This window comes from Carcharhinus amblyrhynchos, chromosome 7 (assembly GCF_965287045.1).
Source record: "Carcharhinus amblyrhynchos chromosome 7, sCarAmb.v2.hapA, whole genome shotgun sequence".
Classification (NCBI taxonomy): Eukaryota; Metazoa; Chordata; class Chondrichthyes; order Carcharhiniformes; family Carcharhinidae; genus Carcharhinus; species Carcharhinus amblyrhynchos.
The window spans coordinates 34,403,569-34,423,030 of record NC_137330.1 but is presented as its reverse complement, the minus strand read 5'-3'; the positions used below and the strand labels follow the sequence as shown (position 1 = coordinate 34,423,030).

Sequence of the window (19,462 nt, the reverse complement as noted above, 5' to 3'; positions counted from 1 at the left end):
CCTTGGCATTTCAACACAAACAAATTCAGCCATTTGTTCAGATTTGACTTTGCCTGGTCAACCTATGATTTTTTTTAATGAATTGCATTATTATGAATTCCTTATTTTTCACCCAATCTATTTACCCAATCAACTTTAGCCAGCTCGCCCCTCATATATACATATGTAAATTATATATATATGGATTAATTAAGGACTCCATACACCCTGGATATTCTCTCTTCCACCTTCTTCCATCGGGAAAAAGATACAGAAGTCTGAGGTCACATACCAACCAACTCAAGAACAGTTTCTTCCCTGCTGCCATCAGGCTTTTGAATGGACCGACCTGCATTAAGTTGATCTTTCTCTACACCCTAGCTATGTCTGTAACATTACATTTTGCACTCTGTTTCCTTCTCTATCTATGATATGCTTTGTCTGCAGAGCGCACAAGAAACAATGCTTTTCACTGTATAATATGTGCGACAATAATAAATCAAATCATGTAAGCTTTAGCATTCTTGCTTGCTTTTGGAATATGTCAGTTTTAAATTTAATATGGAATTCAATCTTATTGTATCTACTATTTTCCAGTGGATCTTTCACTATGAGATTACTAATTACCCCAGCTTCATTACACAGCACTAGATCCAAAAAAGCTTGATCACTAGTTGGGTCCACAACATGTTGTTGCAGGAAACTCTCAAAGACATTCTGAAAACTCATCTTCCAGACCACCTTAGCCAATTTAATTGGTCCTGTCAGGAATTCATTGAAGGACAATGCCTAAAAGTCTCCAAACTGCCACCAATGTTGTGACACCTTCCCCTGCAGTGCTGCAATGCCTCTTATGACTCCCCTCCACCCCAAGTAACAAATGGTCAAGGGCAGTATCCATTAACATCCATCTCGCTGCCAATGCCATAATTCTACCTGCCAAAACTGGAAGTATCCCTTTGCAAACCGGTCTGATTGGAAACCAAAAACAGAATGTGGCGGTTTATGACAGAAAATCAGCCTGTTAACTTTTCCCTTGAAGTAGATCAGTGGTTATTTGATAAGAAAGGCACAGCCATTGGTAAACCTCAAGAGCCCATAAAGTTGTACCTGTCTCTTTGACTTGAAAAGGCGAGAGTCACAGCTCCAAGTTCAGCTTACAGAGGAGACCAAATCGCTGTTCCTTACCCAGTCACTTTCTTCCACTGAGCCCAACAACCATAACACCAACCCCAACCCCTCTGCCATCCCTCCTCCCCCTCCATTCTGTGTAACTTGGAATACCTGGCCGCAATTTTCCCATCGCGACTTGGAACTTTTCTGGCCAGTCACGGTGGGAGATGCACATCGCAGGCCTTGTCTAGGATTTGCGCATGTGCCAGGAACGCGTGCGCATCTCCCAGAGCCATCGAACAGTCGCTGGTCAGACAACGCTGGAAACCGGAAGGAAGACAGGTGAATAATTTGAATCTTTTACAAAATGCATGTTAAATATGCATGTGATTATCGAGAACTTTCAGGCCATCAGCGGAAAGGGGTGGGGCACTGGAACAGCAGCACTATGGGGGTCCCAGGCTGCCCAGCGATAGACTCCCCGGCTGGCCAGCTCTGACAGATTGCGGCCACTGCACATGTGCAGAGTTTCAGAACAGTCAGACTCCGGTATGAATAGGCCCCACCCTCCTGGGTTTTTAAATGATATTCATGACTGAGACCTCTGCACTGCACAGAGTGTGGAGATTCGGGTGAGAAGCTGAACTGACATCTATCTAGAACAGTTTCTCACCAATTCAACACTTTTGGGAGAATCACAGCCCCTATTTCCAAAGTTAATCTATCTTATAACCATATTTCTGTAATGGCAAATAGATCTAAACAACTATCTCAATATTGTCACTATTTATCTTATTGTAGATATGGTGTACCTTCAAACTTTTAATTCTTTTTACTACAATTCCCTGCATGGATTTTACCACTATTACTGTTAAATCCTCTGTCCCTTCCTATCCCACTCAGCTTGTCTTCTTCCACATTACTACATTATTAGTAGTACACTACTGCCTCAAATTTTTTCTCTGGATTTCAAATTCTCCTTTCACCCAAATCCTCTCATACCCCCTCTTCCCCTTCTAAGATTGTATCCAATTTCAAGGTAGGGAACACAACCTTCAGAGTTTCTGATCAAAGTCTCAAAGAAGAATATATATTCCCCTGAGTACACTGTTCCCTACTGTCACCACATCTTTTTTCACTAACTCCAGCCACAACTTGAATAGCTTTCTGCAACATGGTCAGTTGGCTCATTCACCCGGCAGTCCTTGTTTCATTCACACAGCTAGCAAGCACTCATACATGGTGGTCAAAGTTTGAAGGACCCCATTATTACATGCTGGATTTCCATATCTGCCTCACAGTCACAGCCTCCAGGCCCTGACCCTTGATCAACTAATCCCACCTAACATATGGGGTGTGACTACCTCCCTGAACAAACTATCCAGGTAACTCCCTCCTTCCCTGATACCTCACAAAGTCTGTTACTCAGACTCCAGTTCAGGAACCCTGCACCTGAATTTACTCAAGCTGCAGATACTTTTCATAGATATGGCCATTGAGGACTACAATGCATTCCACAAACTGCGGTCACAACACACTACCATCCCTGCTATGTCTATCTAACGTTATTTAATTAATCAGTTATTAATTTAATTAGCTCAAGTAATTTAGAGATGATAATATGCACAGCAGATTGCAAAATGGCACAGATATCACCAGCAACTGCCTGCAAGGAGCCAGAAATAATGAAAATTCAGGACTGTGGTGACCTGAAGACCACTGGCAATATTTGTCCACTGGCCCGCTTGAAGGTGGTCCAATACCAGGAAGTTGCGGATGTCAGAAGTGACCTGTCTGAGCCTAGGGGCATGTTACTCATCATATCTGGAAAGCTATCTGTAAATCCTGCATTTGTGGTATCACCTCATTGAAGCTGGAGCTTTGTATTCATCCCATCTGTCCTGTGTAGCATCAGTGGAGGACAAGGTAGCCACTGCAGCTGTTAATGCTTCTTATTCCTGATCAGAGGTCTAAGATAAAGCTCTGTAAACTGCAGCAAGAAAGTTAAATAATTTCAAGGAAGCCAAAATAAGATCATAAGAAATGGAGTAGGAAAGTTGGCCATTAAGCCCCTAAAGCCTGCTCTGCCATTTAATAATTTAATGGCTGATCTGTTTATTGCCCTAACTCCACTTTATCTGTCCTCATAACCTTTGACTGCCTTGCCAATCAAATGTTCTGACCTCCAAAACGTTGGAAATCACCTTCAAAGGAGTGGAAGCACTCTCTCACACAAGACGTGCATACAAAAGCCTTTCATTAGGGAAGAATTTTACATATTTCAGCATATAATGACTTTCCAGTTGTCAATTTTCACAGCCCCCTCAACATCCACTGTTCTCCCAAGGGGTTGATACTGGTGAGTTTTAGACATAATGAGGAATCAGAATGCAAAGATAAATCTTCATTCAATTGTCTTTTTCAGACCTGCCAACCCCAAGGGAGTTTCCCAAGTATTTCCAAATACACTCTATTAAATGCAGAATAGATTTGGATCATGCCATTTGAAATAGACTGTGGCATTTTTCCGACACCTCAGAACATTTCTGATGTCTAAGCTCCCACTTCACTGAAATCAAGCTCATTCCCACCTCTAGCTTCATTCACATAATCAACCTGAAGGAGTGATATACCTAACATACCTATAATATTTTACTTTCTGGGTATGAGGAGGTTGAGCAGTAGTTATTAACAATTATCACATTATTAAAATCATAACTACACAGTTAATTATGTGGTTTAACTTACTAAGGAAGGTTTAAGGGGCAATAAATAAGCAAATACAACAACTCTGAAAACCACAAGCAGGTCAAGGTTACTTTCTCAAAGCTAACAATGGAAAAGTTTAAATCAGCAAGCAACTTATGGAAATTTTTTAGGTCATCTGGTATCTTCCTCACTTCAAGTTTTATGCTGATTTTTCACATTAGTAACACATATGTAATTTATGACAAGCATAAGGATCCTTCAAAATTCAAACTGAGAAATAAAAGGAAACTTAAAGCTCATTCAATCTGGTAAAGTTGCGAATTGGACCTTCTCTCCCGCAGGAGACATGAGGAGAAAAAGAACAAAAAGTGACAGGATACCAAAAACAAACACCTTAGTTAATTTTGTACAAAATAGATTCCAGTTAAATATCCAGACATACCTTAATGCAAATTTCTGTATCAGGATTGCACTGAAGAATATCCCTTACTATGGTCGCATTTCCTTTCTCCACAGCCCAATACAGAGCAGTTTTATTATCCTACAAACAATTTTAGAAGAAATTAAATCATTAAATATCTAATTTCACTTAAAATTTTACTTTGTCAAAGATGAGAAAACTTCCTTTTTATTGGATCTAAACAATGCAACATTCAATTTAAACATCTGCCTTGGCTCAGCTGTATTAGTTTTATGTCTTAGTAATGAGGCTGTGGGATCAAGCCTCATTCCAGAAACTGGAGCACATATTCAAGACTGACACTGCAGTACAGTGTTAAGGAACTGCTTAGCAGAAAGACCTTAATTTGAATACACGGCCTTGGTGAGGGCACACCTAGAATATTGTATGTAGTTTTGATCTCCTTTTCTGAGGAAGGATGTGCTTGCTCGAGGGAGTCAAGATTTACCGTCTGATTCCGGGGATGGTGGGATGAAGAGAGATTGACTAGGTGAGGATTGTTTTTGCTCGAGTTCAGATAAATGAGGGGGATCTCATAGAGACTCAAAATTCCAACAGAACTAGACAGGATAGATGCAGGGAGGATGTTCCTGATGATAGGGGAGTCCAGAACCAGGAGTCGCACTCTAAGGATTTGGGGTAGACCATTTAGGATAGAGACATTTCTTTACCCAAAGAATGGCGAGTCTGTGGAATTCATTACCACAGGAAGTAGTTGATGCCAAAATAATTGAATGTATTCAAGAGGCAGTTAGATTTAGCACTTGGGGTGTATGGGATCAAAAGTTATGAGGAGAAAGCAAGATTAGGGTATGGAGTTGGACAATCAGCCATGATCGTGATGAATGGCGGACAGGCCTCATCTCCCTCCTATCTTCTATGTTTCCATGAATGAGACGTTAAATTAATAGCCCACATGCCTTCTGGGGCGGACAGAAAAGATTATATAGCACTTTTTTTGAAACAATAGCAGTGAAGTTCTCCTGAATAAAGAAATCACTTATCCTTCAATCTACAAATACACCAAAAGAACATAAGAAATAGGAAATAGGAGCAGGAGTAGGCCATCCAGCCCTTCGAGCCTGCCCCGCCATTCAATAAGATCATGGCTGATCTGTCGTGGCTCAGTTCCACATTCCCGCCCTCTCCCCATAACCCTTAATCCCCTCTCCTATCAAAAACCCATCAACCCGTGTCTTAAAAATATTTAGCGAGGCAGCCTCCACCACTTCAACGGGCAGAGAATTCCAGAGATTCACCACCCTTTGAGTGAAGAAGTTCCTCCTCAACTCTGTTCTAAACCGCCCCCCTTTTATCTTGAGGCTGTGCCCCCTAGTCCTATTGTCTTTTTTGAGCGGGAAGAGTCTTTCCACCTCTATCCTATCCATCCCATTCATCATCTTATACGTCTCAATGAGATCTCCTCTCATTCTTCTAAACTCTAACGAGTACAAGCCCAGTTTATTCAGCCTCTCCTCATAGCTCAACCCCCTCAACTCCGGTATCAGCCTAGTAAACCTCCTCTGCACTCCCTCCAAGGCCAAAATATCTTTGCGCAGGTGCGGCGCCCAAAAATGCACACAGTACTCCAGTTGCGGCCTCACCAATGCCCTATACAGCTGCAGCAAGACCTCCCTACTTTTATATTCAATCCCCTTCGCTATGAAGGCCAGCATCCCATTCGCCTTCCTGACCACCTGCTGCACCTGCAAACTGGGTTTTTGCGACTCATGCACAAGGACCCCGAGGTCCCTCTGCACCGTCGCCTGCTGCAGTTTTTCGCCTCGTAAGTAATAGTCCTTCCTACCATTTTTCCTACCAAAGTGGACCACCTCACACTTGCCAACATTAAATTCCATTTGCCATTTCCTGGCCCATTCGCCCAGCCTATCTAGATCCTTCTGCAGACTCTCCACACCCTCCGCACAATTTACCGTTCCCCCAATCTTGGTGTCATCAGCAAATTTCGACACTCTACACTCGGTTCCCTCCTCCAGATCATCTATATAAATGGTAAAAAGCTGAGGCCCCAGCACCGACCCCTGGGGCACTCCACTAGTCACCATCCGCCAATCCGAATAGCACCCGTTGACCCCCACTCTCTGCCTCCTATTTGACAACCAATCCTCTATCCACGCTAACACCTTACCCCCAACTCCATGTCCCTCGACCTTCTGCAATAACCTCTTGTGAGGCACTTTGTCAAACGCTTTCTGAAAATCTAGAAAGACCACATCCACCGGCTCTCCTCTATCCACTGCCCTAGACACATCCTCATAGAACTCCAGTAAATTTGTCAGACACGACTTCCCTTTAATGAAACCGTGCTGCGTCTGCTCTATTAAGCAATTCCCTTCAAGATGCCTCGCAATTTCCTCCTTGATGACAGATTCTAACATTTTACCTACCACAGATGTTAAACTAACCGGCCTATAATTCCCCGCCTTTTGCCTGGCACCCTTCTTAAACAACGGCGTAACATTAGCTGTTTTCCAATCATCCGGCACTTCCCTGGAATCCAGCGACGTTTGGAAAATAACCACCAAGGCATCCACTATCACCTCCGCCATTTCTTTCAGAACCCTCGGATGCATTCCATCCGGTCCTGGGGACTTGTCCACAATCAGCCCCTCCAGTCTGTCGAGCACCGCCTTTCTAGTAACAGTAATGTCATTAAGACCCTCCAGTCCTACCACCTTTCTATCGCTAACACCCGGCAAATTATTCACGTCCTCCTCCGTGAAGACAGAAACAAAAAAATTATTCAATACCTTAGCCATATCCCCATCCCCTACCACTAGGTCCCCTTTCTCATCCTCTAAAGGACCAACATTCACCCTAGCCAGCCTCTTCCTTTTTATATATTTATAAAAACTCTTGCTATCCTTTTTTATATTAAGCGCTAGCCCAGCTTCATAGTTTCTCCTACCCTTCCTTATCAACTTCTTTGTCAATCTTTGTTGACATTTAAACCTCTCCCAATCCTCTTCTCGCCCACTACTCTTAGCTACTCTAAATTCCTCCGCTTTTAGTTTAACACTTTCCTTTACCTCCTTTGTTATCCACGGCTTATTACCTCTCCTCCTACTATCCTTTTTGACCATCGGAATAAATTTCCGTTGAGCACCAAGAAAGATCTCCTTAAAGATCCTCCACTGCTCCTCAACAGACCCTCCCTCCAACGCGCTCTCCCAGTCCACATTCGCCAATTCTTCTCTCATCCTACCGTATTTCCCTCTATTCAAACAAAGGACGCGTGTCCGGGAACCCACTTTCTCCTCCTCCATCTGCACCAGAAACTCCACCATACAATGATCACTCTCCCCAAGAGGATCCTTCACCACAAGGTCCCTAATTCTACCCGCCTCATTACATAGCACCAGATCCAAGATAGCTCGCTCCCTCGTCGGCTCCAACACACACTGTTCGAGGAAACTATCCCGGCAGCATTCCAAGAACTCTTCCTCGAGCCCCCCACGTCCAACATGGGTCGACCAATCAATATGCAGATTGAAATCCCCCATAACTACGGCCGTCTCATTCTTGCACGCCGTACTTATTTGCGCGTTAACAGCCCTTCCCATCTCCAGATCATTATTCGGGGGCCTATAGACGACACCCACCAGCGTCTTCCTCCCTTTGCTGTTCCTAATCTCCACCCACAACGATTCCACCCCCTGCTCCTTGGCTCCAATATCATCCCTTGCTACCACCGTGATGCTATCCTTAATCAGCATAGCTACACCCCCCCCTTTTCCCTCCTGTCTATCCTTCCTAAACACTTGATAGCCCTGTACATTCAGCTCCCAGTCCCTGTCACCCTGCAGCCACGTCTCTGTAATGGCCACCAGATCGTATCCATTTGTGTCGATCTGCGCCATCAGCTCATCCACTTTATTCCGAATGCTTCGTGCATTCAGATAAAGTGCTTTCATCCCAGCCTTCACCTGGACCCTATTTGTCGCAACGCCACCAACTATACTCACGCCCCCTACTCCCTCTATTATTGGGACATCCTCGGCCTCTTCCCTTACATGTACACTCTCCTTAACTTTAGACCTCGTAAGGTCACCTACCCTCACACCCTCCCCCCCCATAATTAGTTTAAAGCCCTGTCTACAGTCCTCTTTACTCGATTCGCCAACACTCTGGTCCCAGCACGGTTCAGACCAACCCCATCCCACCTGAACAGGTCCCACCTACCCCAATACTGGTGCCAATGCCCCATAAATTCAAACCCATTCCTCCCACACCAATCCCTGAGCCACCCATTCACTTCCTTAATCCTGTCAACCCTATGCCCATCTGCACACGGTTCAGGCAGTAGCCCAGAGATAACCACCTTGTCGGTTCTACTTTTTAATTCCATTCCAAGCTTTTCATACTCCCTCCCCAGATCCTCAGTCTGCATTTTGCTTACGTCGCCGGCACCCACATGTACCACAACGACCGGATTCTCACCCTCCCACTCCAGGTTCCTCTGCAGCCCAGCTGCGACATCCCGTACCCGAGCACCAGGCAGACAACACACCCTTCTGTGCACTTTGTCATTGTGACAAAGGACAGTGTCAATACCCTTCACCCCACTATCCCCAATCACTACTACGTTCCTTTTCCTTTTCTCTTTGCCTATGTCCTGCTGCAGCACTGTACCGTGTGCAGCTTGCTCACCAACCTCACCTGCCTCGTTCTCGTCCAACTTGGAAGCAAGAACCTCAAACCTGTTATGCAGATTAAGAGGCTGAGGCCTCTTAATTAAAAAAGGAGATTATCTGGTCATTTCTCTCATTGTGCTTTGTGGTACCTCATTATAAGCAGGCTGGCTATCTCAATTCCCTACATTACAATGGCTACAACACTTCAAAAGTACTTTGGGGCATCTGAGTTTGTGAAAGGTTATATAAATGCAGTTCCTTTCTTCCCTTTCAAATTAATCTTTTACACCAAATGATCTTGCCAAATGTACTACTACTCACTTTATTTGTAAGCAAGCACACTGCAACAATTTAAACTTATATATAAATGATGACTGCATTCATCATATTATAATGGGGCAGACATTGAAAAATTAAATAATAAAAGCATTTAAGTTGGTGTTTCATCCCAATTACTGAGATATCAGGATGTTTGAGGAAATGTTCAATTATCTCAATCTGCATTTATAATTCCAATTTTGTGGTTAACTTTATTTTAAAAGTGCTGACTATAGAAATTATCTCCGTTCCTTAATTTATGTTTAGACTTACCGTTCCCTTGATATCTATGTCTGCATATTTTTGCAGTAAAGCCCTCACAATCTCCACATGACCTCCTTTAACAGCGCCAATTAGGACAGTGTCACCACTCTGAAAGGAAAATGCACATACAGTACAATGAAAACACCTTTAACAAGCATAATTCCACAACAACAGAATTAAAATGAAGAAAGGCAAGACTGAATACATCAATATTCTAATATGGACACACAAATTGAATTCAACATTAACAAAGTTTAAACTTACTTTGGTGAATTACTACATACTCTATCCAAGCCTCTCATTTAATAGACGCCTATCTTGGATAAATAGATTCCTACCAATTTCAAAATTAGCACTTAATTTCGACCATTCTATTTGAAGAGGTGTTTCTCTAACAAACAGACAGGGAAAAAAATAAATTGAAAAGCTAGTCAACCAAAAAGGTTGAAGATGTCCTTGTAGCAGGCTGCAAAAAAGTATAAGCAGATGCCAAGCCAGTCTACCAGGGAAGTGTGGTACAGGGAGAAAAAGAAGAACAAGAAAATTACATTGATTGGTTAGTACTGCTGCCTCACAGCATCAGGGACTTGGGTTTGATTCCCAGCTTGGGTCACTGTCTATATGGAGTCTGCATGTTCTCCCTATGAGTGTGTGGATTTTCCCTGAATGTTCCAGTTTCCTCCCATAGTCTGAAAGAAGTGCTGGTTAGGAGCATTGGCAATGCTAAATTCTCCCTCAGTATAGCTGAACAGATGCAGGAGTGTGACAACTAGGGGATTTTCACACTAACTTTATTGCAGTGTAGTGTAGCCTAGTTGTGACACTAAGAAATAAACTTTAAAAAACATTCCTTAGCAGTGAACTTTATGAACAATTATATGAAGAACTTTGGGTTCTAAATTATCACACAAACCATGAGGGAATTTAAATGACGAGAAGCCTACATAGAATAAAAACGTTAATTACAAACTTCTGGAATATAAACCAGCAAGATGCATTCTTTTTCCATGGTTTAGTACAGCAAGATTTTAATGAAACTTTGAATTGACACTGTTAACCTCAATAAGAATTGACTAAAGCATAATATTAGTAGAAACAAGAAATACAAACCCTATCAGGTATGTTGACGTAAGTGCCAGCGTCCAACAGATCCTGAACAATCTCAATGTGTCCTTCCTTGGCAGCAATCATCAAAGCTGTATTCCCATCTTTATCTGTGAGATTGACGTTTGGATTGCAATTCAGCAGCTCTTTCACTCCTTCAGTGTAGCCACCTTTAACTGCCACTATTAAAGCTGTCATAGAGTTCTACAAGATGATATGAGAAAACAGTGTTTTTAAGAAGTTAATACAAGTAATACTTTTCCAAAATAGATGGCACATTGTAACTTCTTCCTTTTAAGGAGTTAGTTAGCATATCCACATAACAGTCTGAAGTCAGTAGGACTGCAGGTTTTTGCATGCATGTATTGGGGAGGATAGCAGAATACACGAGGTAAGGCAATACATAATTCATATCAGCCTGAGCAAATCACACAGTAGTTGTTTGGAGGTCAAGTTCACAGAATGTTTTCCAGACAGTTTCCTAGAACAATACGTTGTGGAACCAGCATAGAAGAGGTCATTTCTGACCTTGCCTTGTAATGCAACTGGGTTAATTAAAAGATTCCTTACTATGACACTACTAAGGAAGAATGATGATCTCACACTGAGTCTGAAAGAAACATACACAAGCCTGAAATTTAAGTATTAAGATTAAATATAGGGATAGTTGGCTAAGATAAGATTAGGACAATAGATTAAAAGGTATAATGACAGGTAAGAGTGGTGAATATCTGAATATATCATAATAGGATTGGCTAAACTGAGGTTAAAAGAAAACTTAGATTAAAAGAAGTGATTTATAGCATTACCATGAAGGAAATTGAGCTTGAGGATTGGGAGAACTTTCAAAAGCAGCATGACTGATTAATTTATAACAAGGGAGAAAACTGAATGAGAAAAAAGTAACAAGAAATGTAAAAAATAAAGAGGAGATATTCTACAAGTATTTAGAGTAGCAAAAACACTTAGGAAATTAAGACAGGAGAAAATAATAATGGGGAATTAAGGAAATGACAGGATCCATTCTGTGTCCTTCACAACAGAAAATCAAAAACATGCTGGAAATAGTAGGAATCAAGGGTTTACCAAGAGTGAGGTACCTTGAAAGCAATTAACGAGTAAAGCAAAAGGACTGCAGAAGTGAATGGAACAAAACGCCAAATAAATCCCACAAACGTGACGGCTTAACCCCACAATTCTAAAAGAGAAATAGGAGATGCACTGTTTAAGAGCTTACAATATTCAGTTTCAGTGGATTGGAAGTTCGTAAATATAGTATTGTTATTCAAGAAAGACAGGAGAGGGGAAACAAGGGACAACAGGTCAGTTAGCCTGAAATGATTCATTGGAGAAATGGTGGAATCCATGATGAGAAAGTAATATTGGAACATTTTGCCTCATCCTATTAAGGTATTCTGCGTTACTACAGTGTGATGAAATGAAACTAATGGATTTTTTGAAGGTATAATTAGTCGGGTAGATAACAGGGGAGGTAGCAAATAATATGTTGGGACTTTCCAAAGATCTCATACAAAAGTTTTTTTGGATAAGGTATGGGTCCATGGGATAGGAATAAAAGATTAACACAGATAGTGTTGATATCTATTACTGAACGTATAAAGCCAGGAAATCAAATTTGTACCATGGGTAAACCTGCACTATGGTTTCAACAACTTTACCTTCCCCCATAACCCTTACACCATTTTTGCAACTTCTATTCTTCCTGAATGTTCTCAGCATCACTCAAGTCGATAGCATTCTCATCTCAGTTAGAAGCTTCCAACTGAGTTTTTTGAAGGGGTAATCAAGAAGGTAGACAAGGGCAGTGCATTTGATGTTACCTACATGGATTTTAGCAAGGCACTTGACCGGGTGCCATGTAATAGGTTGTTGCATAAGGTTAAATCTCACAGGATCCAGGGTGAGGTAGCCAATTGGATATAAAATTGGCTTGACAATAGAAGACAGAGGACAGTTGTAGAGGGTTGTTTTTCAAACTGGAAGCCCATTATCAGTGGTGAGCCTCAGAGATTGGTGCTAGGTTCACTGTTGCTTGTTATTTATATTAATGATTTGGATGAGAATTTAGGAGGCATGGTTAGTGAGTTTGCAGATGACATCAAGATTGGTGGCATAGGGTACAGTGAAGAAGGTTATCTAGGATTGCAGCGGGATTTTGATCACTTGGGCCAGTGGGCCAATGAATGGCAGATGGAGTTTAATTTAGATAAATGCGAGATAATGCATTTTGGTAGATCAAATCGGGGCAGGACGCACTCAGTTAATGGTGTTGGGATGGAGTTATAGAACAAAGGGATCTAGGGGTACAGGTTGATAGCTCCTTGAAAGTGGTGTCACAGATGGATAGGGAGTGAAGGCGGCATTTGGCATGCTTGGTTTCATTGGTCAGAACATTGAATACAGAAGTTGGGATGCCTTATTGAAGTTGTATAAGACGTTGGTAAGGCCACTCTTGGAATACCGTGCACAGTTCTAGTCACGCTATTATAGAAAGGATATTATTAAACTAGAAAGAGTGCAGAAAAGATTTACTAGGATGCTACCAGGATTTGATGGTTTGAGTTATAAGGATAGTCTGGGACTTTTTTCTGAGGAATATAGGAGGCTTAGGGGTGTCTTTATGGACGTCTATAATGAGGGGCATAGATCAGCTGGATAGTCAATATCTTTTCCCAAAGATATGGGAGTTTAAAACTAGAGGGCATACATTTAAGATGAGTGGGGAGAGACACAGAAGGGTCCAGAAGGGCAATTTTTCCACTCAGAGGGCGGTGAGTGCCTGGAACGAGCTGCCAGAGACAGTAGTAGAGGCGGGTACAATTTTGTCTTTTAAGAAGCATTTAGATGTTTTTAAGGGTAAAATGGGTCTAGAGGGATATGGGCCAAATGTGGGCAATTGGGATTAGCTTAGTGGTCAACATTGGGTGGCATGCACAAGTTGGGCCAAAGGGCCTGTTTCTATTCTGTAAACCTCTACATTATGGGATTTGGAAACATCTTCTAGGTCAAACAGTTCAGTGCAATTCTGAGGCAGTTCTACAGGTGTCAGCTCTCAATTGAGATGTTAAAACAAGACCCCATTTGCCTATTCAGACATAGATAGGATCTCAGAGCATTATTTGAACAGCAAGTTCTCTCTGAATGATAAATAATCTCCCTTCAAGACAGACCAAGAACACATTAACAAGGTCTTTATGTTTCCATAGCTATGCTGATGACATCCACTTTTACCTGATCCATTACGTCCCTCAACCATCTATGTCTCTAAACTGTCAAGACTGTCTTGATATTCTAAACTGGGTATGCAGAAATTTCCTCCAATTAAACATTTGGAATGACTATGGATAAGGGTTCTTATGACAATTAATAATAGTTTAGTGATCACTATTACGGAGACTAGTTTTGGTCCCAGCACAAACTATAGCCCTGACTCCATCCTTCTCCCTAGAAATTATGTTAAACTGAACCAGATTGTTTGCAAAAAAAAAACAGAAAATGCTGGAAAATCTGAACAGGTCTGACAGCATCTGTGAGAGAGAGAATTGAGCCAATGTTTCGAATCTGGATGACCCGTTGTCAGACCATTCGAATTCCATCACATCACAATTAATGTCATTTCTTTGGCAACTTCCTTACAGCATTGGATCTATTTTACAATCACATCTTTTCGCATTCACTGTTTCCAGTCTTTAACAAAAGATGTATAACATGCTTCCACTTAAAGCTCATGATTTTAGTATATGAAACATGAGTTGATGAGTTTAAAAAAATGCGCTCATCTTCAATCTTCTAACTTTCCCACCTCTCTCCCAAACTGGTTGAAACTATCTTCACCAAATGTGAATGAAGGTTGTATATTGAAAATGTCAGAATCAGGCATCATTGAAAGCATATGTAAATTTTTCAGACAAAGAGTTAAAAGAACATATTTCAATTAAATAGTGATTTATTCCCTGTACATTAGATACAAATTCTTCACTCAAGAGAGAGTAGTCTAGGCAAATAATTTCAAAGCTGAAATCTTATTGAATCCACTTGAGATGATTATTTAAATTCTACTCTGTCAAGATAAAGCCACATTTAGAGAGATGAAAAGTTAACCAAGGCCATTGCCACAGCTAGCTTTGTTTGATTTTTCTTATTAATCAGGTGACATAAAAGGGTCCAAATAGAGATAATAGTAAATAGAAGAAATTCCCAAAGCAAATTCCAGTAGTTACTGGACACTTGGAAAAATATATGGAATATGATGCCAGAGCAGCAGTAGGCAAATCATAGGCTTATAAATTGTTGCATGTTGCAACAAACCTAATTCAGTAGGAATGGTTATTTTCAAATTTGAACAAGGGACTGAGTACTAGGAGGGACTAAGAAAGACTTCAACAGGCACAGACTGGATTTATGAAGCTTTATTATGTAGACTGTTTCGATCAGTGCTTGAGATAGTGTACAGCAACTACATCAAACCCTCCCAGAAGAAGATTGCGCGAATAACTATATTTACTGTTAAATATTATTTACACGTCTGTACACTACACACTAAAGAATAAAGGTCATACACCCAGATGATTTCTCAGCCAAAGAAAAGTCACTTTTTACTACATAAATACAACTTTGCGTAACCATTTGAACACCAGTGAAACAGAATTGAGACAGGCAGCCTCACCAAAATAAATCAAGGAGAAAAGGGAAAGGGTGTAGGGGTCAGGTGATAAAGGAAAACAAAACTGAGTGGGAGGGAAGTGCATGAGCCCAAACATCTGAAAATCAAGATTAAGACTTGGATAGATATTCATAACCACAGGTACCAAAACATTATAAATCTAAAGTGGCTCAAGCTATCCAGACTCTTTTAAAGAACTATTTTTAATGATACCATAAGAGAGGAAATAGACAAGTTGAAGAATTAAATAGACTGTTCTTTGTTACATTCAGTAATATTCATTGCAGAATTTAATGAAATACTCGCTATTTCACTTGATCTGCCATACTGAATATTGCAGTGTTTGCATTTTATCACTTCAAATCTACATCAGAGAAACAAATTGCAAGGCCTCATAACATCAAGTCCTGAATATCAAATCATTACAGCTATGCTACATTAAGTAATTCTTAATTTGGGGCAAAAAGAAGCATTTAGCACTCATTTTCAACTCAATACTTTGAGGCAATTCCAAAAAAAACTTGTGCATTGAAAGATTCTTTTTGCCCATACAAAATTCAAGTACAATCCATTGTCTCTCCCTGAGATGGCATTGGAAACCATGGACTTCCATGTTAATCTTGCTCAAGAGCTGTGGATTAGCTTCATTGCTGGTACATTCAATCTTTGAGTCTCTTTAGAAAGGTCATTCTCTATTACAATCAACTTTTACCATTGGCCGTTCCCATCAACACAGTTCATTACATTATCATAAAATGTTAAACGTACAAAAATTTTTAATTCTCTGTAATAATTCAAGGTTCGTTTAAGCATATATTAGTCAGGGGAATAAAATAGTTGCAGATACGTACAGCTCCTTCTTGATCAACATCAGCACCCATTTCCAACAAATGCTTCACACACTGAAGGTGACCTTTTCTGGCAGCCCATATCAATGGAGTTGTTCCATACTGGAAAAAACAATGTCAAAATAAACGTTATGCAAACATAATTTATCTTCTCATGACCTGTTACTTCTATAGGTTCTGTAATTCATAGACAAAACAGAAACATGTTTTTTGAAGACATGCTCAACATTTGATAAGTTATATTTGTGACAATCCTCAGTTCCGATTGCACTGCCTCCCTGAAGTTATAATTTGAATCCCTTCATACACAAATCAATATAAATAACAGATAAACAGAAGATTCAAAGTAATTAAATATAAACAACTGTGTATTATTTTCAGAAATTCAGTCAATAACTCTAAGGAAAAAAAATCTCATTCCCAGTTCCACATCCCGTTCTGGCAGAGGTTCTATTAAGATCAATACTTCGCAAGAATTATGTGGGTAAGACTTTGGCAATAAGTAATTGATAAATCTAATAATATTCTGAACTTAAATGAAAGTGAAAAATAACTTTCAATATTAAATTACTTATTCACTATTTTTGCAGTCAACTTAAAAATTTTGCTTCTAGTTTAAAATCATTAAAACAATTCACCTTCCAATTAAATAAGCAATTATCTGAGATTCAGAATGACAAGAGTTAATATACAGAAGCTGCATAACACAAAGAGAGAAAGCAATCAGCAGAAAGCAGTTGGGAAGTTGGATTTCTGAGTAGTCAGAAAGCACATTTAGGATTGCTGCTACTGCTTTTTTTTTTACTTCGGAATGATTAAATGCCCAGAGTTGGCCAGATCATGTGAAACTATAGGCTGATCTGGTAGATCCACACTATTAAGACTGATGGGTGCTGAGTGTTAAGAGGTGTCCAGAAAAAAGTATGCCATTGTGTAGAACACTGCACAGGTTGAACCCTGTTTACAAGGAAGTTGATAAATTCTTGAAGGAAAGGTATGGGAATTCATCCCTTAGAAGAGCTGAGGGGCTGAAACGAGATGAGATGGGGTGCCATATAACCCAGAGATAATTTTATGAAATTTAATAGAGCTCTTTGAGGACGTAAAATGCAGAGTAGATAAAGGAGAAACAGTAGATGTACTATATTTGGATCTTCAAAAGTTCTCCAATAAGGTGCCACGTAAAAAATTACTGCATATATGAGCTCATGGTATTGGGGGTAGCCAATCAGCCTGGATAAGATGATTGGCTAACCAGAAACAGAGCCTGGATAAATGGGCTGTTTTCAGCTTGGAAATCTGAAACACCTCAGGAATCATTGCTGGGCCTCAACTATTTATAATCCAAATTAATGAATTGAATGAAAAGACCATGTAAGGGAAATCCTATCCTTCCCTATACATGGGAAATCCTATCCTCCCCTTTGCAAGTTCCCTTCCAACCCTTAAATCGATATCGTGAGCCATGGCACTGGGTAGGCAACACAATTTTCTGGATTAATCCTTAACTGCAGTGAACAGTATTTTATACATCTGACTACGCAGTCTCCTATCACTATCATATTCCTCTTCGTTCCTCCCATACTTCACTATGGTGCCATGGTCAGTCCAGTCAACCATCCGGAAGTCCTTCTCCTCATCAAACAGCAAGCACCACAAAGCCGTTGGACAAAGCCAACGGCTGAAGTTCCACTTACCTGCCCAACTTGCAGTCACATTTTCCTGTCCCTGACTGACATCCAACTTTGAAATTCTGCCTAACTTAAGCAGGTTGACTGCTACCTGAAACAAAGCTTTCTGATAACTCTCCCCTTCCTGATGCTCTGCAACTCAGATATTAGCACAGTAACTCAGAGCCGAAGTTGCCCAAGCTGCAGATATAGATGTTTGGGACATCCTCACCATTCTGTCCAGTTTTATTTATTTAGTTAGTCAATGAGTTAATAATTTATACAGATAAAATAATAGAAAGTTGCACTCACCCAGCTTGGAGATAAAGGAGGAAACTCACCAACCATTGGAGGCTGGGCACACCTCTTTTCCCAAGCATTGGATTCCCACCTGAACCAAACTTTCAACTCCTCACTCAAACTATGTCTCACTCTGGCATAGTTTGATGTCACCATGCCCCTCTCAGGGCCATCATGCTGCTGCCCAGGAAATTCACCCATATAAAACTGAAAATTTCCGTACCATCTTAGTTAACCTTTATCCTAGAATGTGACACACTGTACTGGTTATCAACAGAAATACAAACTATAAACCTCAACATCTTACCAAGAATTACACTGATTAGAAGACTACTTCCTTTTCCATTTGGGCGCAAATGTCTCCTTGAAGCAGGTATCTTAAAAAACCTAACATAAATCTGTTAATCTGAATTTATCAAAGAATACATTTTGTTACATTTCAATGCAAAAGTTAGTGGTAGGATATCTTATTATGTGTAATCTATTACATACTTACTTTATCAGAACAATTGACTTTGGCTCCATGTCGCAGCAGAAGTTCAACAATTTCATGATGACCTCGTCCAGCTGCCCAAATAATGGGGTAAACACTATATTGCTGATGAAAATGTGAAACTTCATTAAATCAATTATCGCAGCATATTAAAGGTATTACAAGAAGTAGTAAACATGCAAAAGACGAATATCATAAAGTATTTAAAATATACTGTTAAATACAGCCAGCTTTTATTGTTGTCAATGCTCACTGTTACTACTTGTGAAATTGACAGCAATATCTAGTGTCTATTCATGCCTAGATACAAAATTGTTTAGAAAAATATCGCAAGAGAGCGCACAAGAGCGAGAGCGCGAGAGAAAAAGAGGGGAAAGTTATTACACATTAGTACTCATTGGATTAAGGAATTGATGTATCTATATTTTGCTATATAATGGCACAGATCGTCACTTCACTAGTAATGCAGAGACCAGAGCAAGGCCAGGGGCCCAGATTCAAATCCTGCCATGGGAAATGTGATCCACAGCAATGTGGAGGGAAGTTAGAAACAAGCAATAAATGTTGGCCCAGCCAACAGTCTTATAAAATTATTTTTTTTTTAAATTATATTTGCATTGGTTGATGGAATGGAAATAAGATTAGGAATAAATCTGATAATTTCAGATTGACAAGATATAACAAATGCTGTGCTGCAAGAATCAGAACTTCAGCCTCAGCTATTTACAATCTATATTGTTGACATAGCTGAGGGACTAAGCGTAACATATTCAATTCTGTTAACAATAAAAGTTAGATGGGAAAAGTGCGAGATAAGACACAGATTAAACCTCAGAAGGATATAAACATATTGAGTGAGCAGGTA

The 19,462-nt window shown here is 40.3% G+C and overlaps 1 protein-coding gene across 4 annotated transcripts in view; it reads right to left on the bottom strand.

Moving 5' to 3' along the window:
• The window catches only part of LOC145344864 (kinase D-interacting substrate of 220 kDa-like), a 135,451-nt gene that overhangs the window by 67,748 nt on the left and 48,241 nt on the right, over positions 1-19,462 (bottom strand). For all 4 annotated transcript variants that reach the window (XM_080192120.1, XM_080192121.1, XM_080192122.1 and 1 more), the window contains exons 6-10: positions 18,601-18,702; positions 16,138-16,236; positions 10,609-10,806; positions 9,508-9,606; positions 4,244-4,342 (exon numbers count right to left, since the gene is read on the bottom strand). In XM_080192120.1, the coding sequence (XP_080048246.1) occupies positions 4,244-4,342; positions 9,508-9,606; positions 10,609-10,806; positions 16,138-16,236; positions 18,601-18,702 (597 nt within the window). The remainder of the gene's footprint in view (positions 1-4,243; positions 4,343-9,507; positions 9,607-10,608; positions 10,807-16,137; positions 16,237-18,600; positions 18,703-19,462) is intronic.